General features: G+C 46.7%; 1 protein-coding gene across 5 annotated transcripts; it reads right to left on the bottom strand.

The window, feature by feature from the left end:
* Positions 1 to 203: 203 nt before the first annotated feature.
* Positions 204 to 8,950, bottom strand: TMEM106A (transmembrane protein 106A). 5 transcript variants are annotated; one of them, XM_076356796.1, is made up of 8 exons: positions 8,919 to 8,950; positions 6,872 to 7,105; positions 6,363 to 6,426; positions 5,803 to 5,962; positions 5,160 to 5,300; positions 4,549 to 4,592; positions 3,839 to 3,892; positions 204 to 1,886 (listed from the first exon to the last, which is right to left on the bottom strand). In XM_076356796.1, exons 2-8 carry the CDS (start codon positions 7,083 to 7,085, stop codon positions 1,766 to 1,768), a joined length of 798 nt encoding a protein of 265 aa, XP_076212911.1. In that variant the 5' UTR covers positions 7,086 to 7,105; positions 8,919 to 8,950; the 3' UTR covers positions 204 to 1,765. The 5 variants fall into 5 exon arrangements, with proteins under 5 accessions (XP_076212911.1, XP_076212909.1, XP_076212910.1 ...); XM_076356794.1 differs by having other exon boundaries at positions 6,872 to 8,079; positions 8,919 to 8,941; XM_076356795.1 differs by lacking the exon at positions 8,919 to 8,950 and adding an exon at positions 7,796 to 8,573.
* Positions 8,951 to 8,957: the final 7 nt, after the last annotated feature.

Below are 8,957 nucleotides of genomic sequence, written 5' to 3' on the forward strand. Positions count from 1 at the left end.
ATTCGGCCTCAGGTACCTTCCAGGGAATGGCTATTCCCTGGTCTCAGCTCTGCCTCTTTCTTAAAGCCTTCTCCCCGTAAAGTCTCCCATCTCCCTTCATGCCCACGTACCTGCTGATGAGCAAGTCACTGTGTCGCTGGAGCTGTACAGCGGCTACAGCAAGGGTGAAGACCCACCGCACAGAGACAAGTCATCCACCTCTGGTTGCACAAGGCCCTTTATTTGCGAACAGACAACAATGGTACAAGTGGAGGACAGCAGTATAGAAGCACAGCTGGAAACCCAGCAGCAGGGGAGGGAAGTGCACAGCAGAATCAACAATATGGCAAATACCAAAAGCACTGCAGAGATGCGACGAGCAGGGAGGATTTCAGTATGGGACCTGGAGCTTCTTCATCCCTGCTTCAGGGAGGAAGCTGACTAGTTACCATTTCAGGGTGATCTCAATGGATGATATAGTGAGGAGCAAGACTCCGCAAGAGTGCTCTAAGAAGTGCTGGTTTAGGAAGCATTATTTTGAAGACAGGATCAGAGACTTTCTTCAACAGTCTTCAACTATTCTGATGCTTTGGTTCTATCCTTCAGTGGGACAGACGCAGGAAAATGCTGAACCGCTGAGTAAAAATTTTAGTCCAGCAACTCCCAGGCTCTTATTTTACTATCTAGAATGCATCAGGCAGCATCTAAACTAGAACCTAAAAGAATAACGTTTAACTCCTCCATTGTTTGGGGGATACAACTGCCAGCTCTGGGAGGAGACAAGGCTGCCAGGGCTGTTCCTCTTGTAAAGTCTGTTGGGTAGTTTTCCAGCTTTAGACGAAAAAAAAAAAACAAACCACCAGAAAAAATCCCAAAGAACCCCAAAACACCACACCCCAGAACCAGCTGTTTCCTGATATTTGTGCAAACTAAGCTCTTCCAGTCAGAGATGAACTCTCTCATGCTTGTTCAGGTTGAAAGCATTAAATGCCAAAGCATACAAGAAAACAATACAGCAAACAGCATGTGCTGGCCACTACACACCACTGCCTGGAAAGTAGCAATCTTTTTGGTTCATGATACAAAATGCATTTTCTTCTCAGTGAAATGGATGCCATTAAGGAACAGCTAGCAGATGAGCTTGTTTTAAAAATACATATATACAAAAATGCATATTCTCACCTCCTATACTGGACAGCTTAAAACAGCAGTCACCCAAGAGTCACTTTCACAAGGTGTTTTGGCATGACATGCAGTAGTTTTTCTTAAGACCCAGACATATAGAGACATCAGTCCTGTTTCTTGCTCTTGTTGCACAGGTTGTACAACGGTCATTAGATTCTGGTGATGTCGATGCAATCCAGCCAAAAAGTCTCATCACAGTCCTTTTTCAAGTTATAAAATACTTAAATTCAGGACAGAAGTGCAAAATTACGCAAGGAGGAAACAACTAGGAGTTAGTCTGACTAACAGGGCACTGCCTCCAAAGCAGTAGTGAAACAGGAGTGTGGCCCACTCCCATCAGCCACGCAGAGACACCCCCCCATACACTGGTCACTCTGCTGAAGCATCAGCCATGATAAGGCACTGAAAAAAGAAAGCTGCAATCCGAGGGCAGCAGAGTCCACATTCATAAGGCCAAGTACGTTACCATCTTCGCACAAGACATGGAAGTCTTATCCTGTTTAAGGCACAGAATGAGAAGAAGCCCCAGAAGTTTGTCTCCCTATGACTTGCCTTTGTGGTAGAATATGCTGCACCCAAAAGCTCTGCCAACCTGGCCCTGTCATGGCAGGCAGTGGTACAATGGGCGAGGTAGCGTGGCATTCCCCTGGCAGTCCACGTACTGGTAGTCTTCAAAAGTCAGCTGCTCTGAATGACACAGGTACGTGCAGGTCAGGGTACCCCTGCAAGGCAAAAGCAGACCAGAACTGCACTTGTGATTGTCCCAGATGAGACTTCTCATAACGTAAAGGTCCCATGGTGAGCTCCCACTGCCATCCTCTTTTGCCTCTATTACATAGCCCCAGAACACAACAGTCAAGATACCCTCAGCTCAATTTCACATGTTGGAGAGGGAAAGCATCTTTCAGATTGCATTAGAGACAGCCTTTACAAGATGACTACCATCACAGCCAGGTGCTTTGGCCATCCTAGAAGCCCATTAAGACTTCCTACCCCAGCATAACCCTCATGTGCCATTTCACCATTTACCTGTTCCCAAAGTGCTAGTGCATGTCACAGTGGGTGGCTGTTTATGGAGTTAGCTAGACAAAAGCATGTATCTTTCAATCACTATCTGTCTGTGCCACCTGCATCAAGTAGTTTCTCCTAACACTATGCAATCCATCAGTGGGTAATATTGGCAGGAGGAGATGTGGTGCAGAAAAGTGTAAAGATGACTGGAATCATCTTCAGCTTCTGGCTAATGGAGAGCTTGCAGGTAGAGAGATCAAAGGTCTTATCAGCCCATAGCATCAGCTAAGAAGGATAAAGTTGCCTTAACAGCCAGAGCCATTCTCCATGCTGTCCAAAATGCACCATTTTTACCATGCTTTGAGTAGCATGGGGCTTCTCTGCGTACTTTACCTGCTTAAACTTCACATCACTCAGCACTGATTACAATTAAAACCTGCATTAAGTCCCATAAAACAAGAAACTTGACAATACAGCCCTTCAAATTGCAACAGAAGACCAGTATTTAAATATTTGTGTTTCGGGAGATCGCCAGTGACATTTCTTTAGTGACTTGGGAGAATTCCAGCCTGGCATGCCTCCAAGAGATTCACATACTTTCTCCAATCAAATGCTTTTCCTAATATTCACAGTCCATTTCCAGATAGAGCAGGTGAAGCCCTGGCTTTAGATCAGCACAAAAGACCATGATGCAAAAGAAGTTCCTCCTTCCTGAAGAAGTCATGGACTCGGTGACAACAGTCTGCAGATGGTGAACCTAGAGGTCCATCTTCAAGAGTAGGCTCACAACCTGGAGTCTGTCAACACAGATGTGCAGGGAGATCCCTCTAGTGGACACAGGCTACACAAGGAGACAATTTCTGCTGCAGTTCTCCAAAGTGCAATTGAGTTAAACTCAGCTAATGAAGACCACTTCTTTCACGGCTGCATGGAAGCCTTCTAGCACTGCTATACCTCGCAAGAGCTTCCCTGTCTCACACACCGGGCTTAGTGCTAACTCCAACCAGAACAGTAGCAACCTGTCCCAGCAGGATCTGTATTATAAAACTGCAGTTATACTCCTTCCTCCCTGGCAGGGAGGAACAGCCAATCTGCATTTGCTTTCCTAGCAGGGCCTGTTGTACTCTAAAACACAGTCAAGCTGAGCATGGTCCTCTGGTCCATCCCCCAAACAGGAACTGCCTCAGGCAACAGAATCTGCAGAAGAGCCTGCTTTCTCCTGCCTTGCTCTCGGCAGCTGCTGTCAGAACACTTGGAGGCAATCATCCACACAGAGTCCAGGCTGAATGAGTCTGCCCCAACACCATGAGGCAGGCAGGCATAATTGAACTAGTCAGTACTTCTAGCTCTAGACCAACAAATTACTTCCCAACAGCTACAATCACTATTCCAGAAGGAAGTCTGCCAGGCCAGCTTGCCTTAAGCAACAGTGACAGCTTGAGCTGTCAGTAAGCCTGAATCCAGGGGACTCCCCAGGGCAGTGATGGCTTTGGAGAACCATCTCCTCCTCACACCTCAGCACACCTATCTGGGTAACAGCACATTCACACTGCAGGCAGTCCTGCTCTCAAAGAACAATGACTGCAGACGTTCTTGCAGGGAGCTGAGAAACAACGTAGATGACATGGATGTTAGTTATAGCTCTGAACCAGGCATCACTTACTGTATATGCAGCAGAATATTGTGAACTTTGACTTTTGTCCAGGTGCAAATGTTACTACGAGAGAAAAAAAGAGAGTTAATTTCACAGGAGCTGCCTGCACCATGTGTCTCCTGTCCCCAGTTATTCCATTGCTTCTCTGCTTCTCCAAAAAGATCCGCCTTTGCAATATTCTGACAACAGCTACGTAGGCAAAGTTCTTCAAGCACAGCAGCATGTACACCAGTAAAACATGTTTTTGCTGGTGTTAACTCTGTAACTGTGGATCTAGTAAGCATGGGCCTTGTAAATATGCAATGCACCACCCCGTCTGCATAGAAGCTTTGGTTGCTCTGAACTTCATACAGTTTGCTGGTCATTTGCAGAGAAATGCAGTTTGTACAAGGTACCCTTAAATGCTCCATTTGTGAGCAGCAAAAGTTGACAACCTAGACATCAAATTGATATCATCACTTACTCATCAGAATGTATGGAAAATGACATTGTTGAGCCAACACTAAGCAGAGAATACCAATAAATAGAAAAGGAAATGAGTTTAAAAATGGATGTGCCAGACTTGTATCCAGATCAGCTCCACACATTAAACTGAAAAGGACACGCTCACTCAGCTTCACTCTACAGACAGGACCAGCAGAAGAAATCTAGTCATGAAAAGCCTATAAGCATTAATGTTATTCACTAACCAAGGGAAGAAATCTTCAAGAATTACTCACTAGGTGTTGTCGTCCAATATCCTACTGGCCACCATATAATAGATCTGCAAATGTGAACAGAAGAGAAAGCATGAAGTACACAAGAACTACAGTTATGTTTGTATACAATTCAGAGAGCTGAAATAGGGAGAACTGGACTCTCGTTAGATGTCTGAACCTGAATTTCAAGATCTAGCCTAACAATTGTTTTTAACAGTAAGTAAGAAAATAGAATCAGAAATTAGATCTAAAAAGGCCTTAAAAACGTCATCTAAGCCACACACCTGACCTTTACACCAATAGATCAGCTGTGCTCAAACTGTTCCCACCAGGGTTTTGTCTAACCTGTTTTTAAGCTTGCCATCATTTTATGGCAAGCACACAACCCAGCCCACTACTCGAAGAGCAGACATATGTTCCTTGCCCAGGAATGTATTAGCTTCAAACTCAGCAACACGTAAATTCTTACAACACCCCTTCCCAAAGTGGGATGTGGGAAGCTGCATGTGGAAGAGCTTTGAGTACTTGGCAGACAGATGACAAAGAAGTGGGTCAAGTATACAATAAGCACCTCCCTTACCCAGGACATCCAGATTAGTTTAGGAGAAAATGCAAAAAACAGCAGAGTTCACCTGGCCGCTCTGCAAAGGGCTCATATTCAGCAGGGTTTTCATGGTGGTCTTCCCTACTACCAGGGACTGGTGCAAAACCTCTATGTCTAGCTGCACAACAGTGACCAGGTAGAAGTTGTTATTAGTTATGTTCAGCACGTTCTAGGGAGAGAAACAAAAAAAACCCAAACCACAAATCACCTTGCAGCAGGGCTATATGTTACTGATGCAAAGCTACTTTAAATATACTCCTGCTATGACCTTACAGCAACACTGGACCACATCATCCCTTTCAAATCCTCAGACGTACATCCAGCCTGGCCACAAAAGCATGTACGCTGCAGTGTCTCCCATGACAGTCAGAGGGGGGCAACCAAGCAGCTCAAGGATGCAAAAGAAAAAGGATTCCCAGAATTAATCACAGTGCTTCTTCTACACAGCCACTTTGTGCGACTTGCTCACTTGCAGCCAGGCCAGCCACACCTCTGATGCTGTAACACACTCCAGACATTGATTCCAAGCAGCCAGAGAGTGGACTGAGATGGTGGGAATGGTATGACTAACTTCAGCCAGTGATCAGTTAGTTAGCCTACACATGGAGTGACACAGGACATAAGCAGGGAGCCCTTCAGATCCACTCTTTGACTGTGAGCTGAGCACTTACCGTCATGTTGAGATATATACTGGTGGTGGTGGCATTAAAGCCAATGGAGGAAGCTTTCAGCCCTGCAGGCAGCACAGTAATGGAGCGAGGAAACAGGAAGAAAATACCGAGAGATGTTGTCAGCAGGCAGATCGTCACAGCAAGACATACATAGAGTTTCCTGCAAAAGAGCACCAGGGCCACAATCATTCTCTTGGTTTGTCAGCTGCAAGCACCTGCAGTTCTGCTCCAGCTCAAAGGGAGGAGACAATAAAAGCTTGGGTGCCAGAAAACCGGAATGGGTTTGTGCAGAACTATTTGCCAGCTACCAAATCACAACAGAGGCAGGGTAGAGTCCCACACACTGACAATGGTGCATTACAGTACAAACAGCTGGAGATCCCAACAACTGCACACAGAAGACTGTCCGATATCTGCTGTTGCTGAAAAGACACAGTAAACACCAAACTTACTGCAAGTCAGAGCACAAAGAGCAAAACACCCAAAGTACTGAGGCTTTCCTTCATACGCAGAAGAAACATCCAAAAGATGAGAAAAGGGGAAAATTTAACAGGACTTACGTTCGTCTAGGCTTCAGCCTTTGGTCACCATATGGAATCAGAGCCACCAGCTGCTTCTCTTGCTCTGAAAGAGGTGGCAGCAGATCAGAGACCACGCTAAGCACACAAGTAAATAAAGCAAATTGCATTGCAGGACATTGCACAGCAGCCTAGTGTCCATCTGCACTCACCTCACAGGTGATGCTGTCCAATTAGAAGGCAAGTGTGATGCAACTAAGACTTCAGTTTGAGCATTCCCATCTCTGGGCAGAAACAACAACTCCCCAGGGGCTCCAGGGTGGGCTTTGAGTAATTATCTAGAAACAGCACTACCTGCCTTCCCATCCCATCCTCCCCCAATAGAGGCAGCCCACAGAAGTCAAAAGTGAGCTGGTGGTACCAAGACAGGACATTCCTAGACTGGATACAATAAAACCAACTGGTTGAACCAAGGTCTTTAGGCAGAGAGACACATACCAACCTCAGAAGACTCAAAAAGCACTGACACAGCACGCAGAAGAATCACCTACCCCCGGGGATCCTTCCTGTTCCCTGACACGTTGGACAGTTGACATAGCTTCGACGTGCAATGCCCACACAGGGCACACAGGATGTAGCAGAGTCATTGATACTAGCGTAATTGGGGATTTCATCTTCAGCATCCAGTTGCCTGGGTAAAATCGGTTTGCTTTCACTCTCCTTTTGGTCAGGTGTTTTCCAGAATGGTGAAAGTTTTCCACCCATGGTGGAAAGAAGAATTCTCACTAGGTATCCAACACAAAAATGCATTAAGAAAATTGTCTCTGTAACTCAACCTCCAGGAGCAGCACCATTAGCATTTGTAATAGATCACAAGTATCCTAACATTTAGCAAGTTTCTTAAAGCACAGCTCTGAAGTTGCTTTAAAAGCTGACTTACTGCAAGTAACTCGCTCTTTTAAACATTCAATCTTCTAGATACCCTGGTTCAGGAAAAGTGTCTGAGAATGCCACCCTACAGAATAGCATACCAGATTCTTCTTTATCTCATAGTATTTGGTAAGAGAGGGGAACGCTGACTCAAAGCTCCTGAAAGTTTCAAGATGACCACATAGCCCAGAAGAACTGCCAAGTTCTTGACTGGTCGTTACTCACCTACATCCAACAGGGAACTCACCTGAACATCAAGAGCTTGGCATTCCCAATCAAGCACAGTGTTATTAACAGTAACAGTAGCCTAACTAAAATCAAATAGTGTGCAAACAGAATCTAAAAATAGATAAAATAATAGAATCTAAAGATAGTATATTTTTTAAAAGTTAAAAATACAGTTGAACTCATTTTCCCAGGCTTCTGACCATCAAGAACTTTTACATCAGCTCCTAGTAATCCTCCCAAAAGCATTAACAATACCAAGCTGAGGAAAAGCAACTGTATTTTCATCACAAAGACATGAGTTGAATGCAGTTTCCTACCTGTGCCAGTCTTTCCTCCAGGCAGTCTTGTTTCAGCAACTCAGATATAGGTAAGATGTTTAGCTTTGATAAACAGCAGCTTCTACATTTGCCCAGATGAGCCAGAGGCTTTGCATGAATAACCCCTCAGGGCTCAATTATAAAACATACTGGAGATGAAAATCACCATTTGGCAGTGGAGAACCACCAGAGTTGCAGAGCATAGTGCTCATTCCACAGCCCACAAACCTGGGCCACAATGGCAGGACACGGGCTGATTCCAGGGGCAGCTGCTGTTTTCCTTGCTGACAAAGGAAGAACCAGGATCTCATTTAACTAGCAGAGGCGGACACGGCTGCAGCACTGCCCATTCAGCCGTGGAGGGCCACAGAGGGACCTTTCAGCAGCCCCAGTACCTCAGACTACAGAATTCTGCAAGACACTGCTTGGAGGCTCAAGGTAATTCAGTCTTCCCCACCCCCTTGCAGCATGCAGAGGGGAAGGGAAGGACAAAGATGCCTGAAGGATCTGGGCTTTTCTAACACGGAAAGGGCCTCGTTATATTGTACCACAAATCCCCATCTCTGGTCTCTTGAGGGCCCCAGGCAGTGAAGCTGCAGCTTTACCTACACTCTCAGTTAACGTTTACTAGCTTTTCAGAAACAAGCAGCGAGGAAGAGCGGCAGCCTTTTCACAGAACTGTGACAACCAACCACGAAAGCTAGGAAAGTCATGAGTACGTATCAGAGACACCAAGCGAAAGGCACAGCGGGTAACGTTTAACCCCTTCATGTACTGCCCTTAGACAGCCTTTCAGGTTCACCATAACCCCTACCACCCCCCCCCACCACCTCGCGCACCAGTGCCGCCAGGGAGAGTCCCGAGGTCTGCAAGGGGAAGCAGAACGCAAAGGCAACCAGCTAACGCAAGCTTCGAGGACCTGCGCCCTGCTACCACGAAGCGCCGCAGGCGCAAGGGGCACCGCCGGCTCCCGCAGGCCCAGCTCGACCCCACCGTTCGCAGCGTGCTCCTCCGGGCCCCACCCCTCGCGCCCCCAGCGGGGCAGGGCGGACCCCGCCCGGCCCGCAGCTGCTCCGCCGCCCGGGGAGGGCGCTGCCGGGCCCCTCCAGCCACCCCCGCTTACCGGGCGCCCGCCATGGGCGGCAGCCGAGCCCAGCGAAGC

The sequence above is a fragment of the Aptenodytes patagonicus genome, chromosome 20 (genome assembly GCF_965638725.1).
Source record: "Aptenodytes patagonicus chromosome 20, bAptPat1.pri.cur, whole genome shotgun sequence".
Taxonomy (NCBI): domain Eukaryota; kingdom Metazoa; phylum Chordata; class Aves; order Sphenisciformes; family Spheniscidae; genus Aptenodytes; species Aptenodytes patagonicus.

Coding starts and splice junctions, on each gene's coding strand:
- TMEM106A (XM_076356794.1), bottom strand. CDS start 7,130: ATGCATTTTTGTGTTGGATACCTAGTGAGAATTCTTCTTTCCACCATG. Junction 5,301..5,802: donor GTATATATCTCAACATGACG/GTAAGTGCTCAG, acceptor TTCTCTCCCTAG/AACGTGCTGAACATAACTAA. Junction 3,893..4,548: donor ATATTGGACGACAACACCTA/GTGAGTAATTCT, acceptor TTTCTCTCGTAG/TAACATTTGCACCTGGACAA.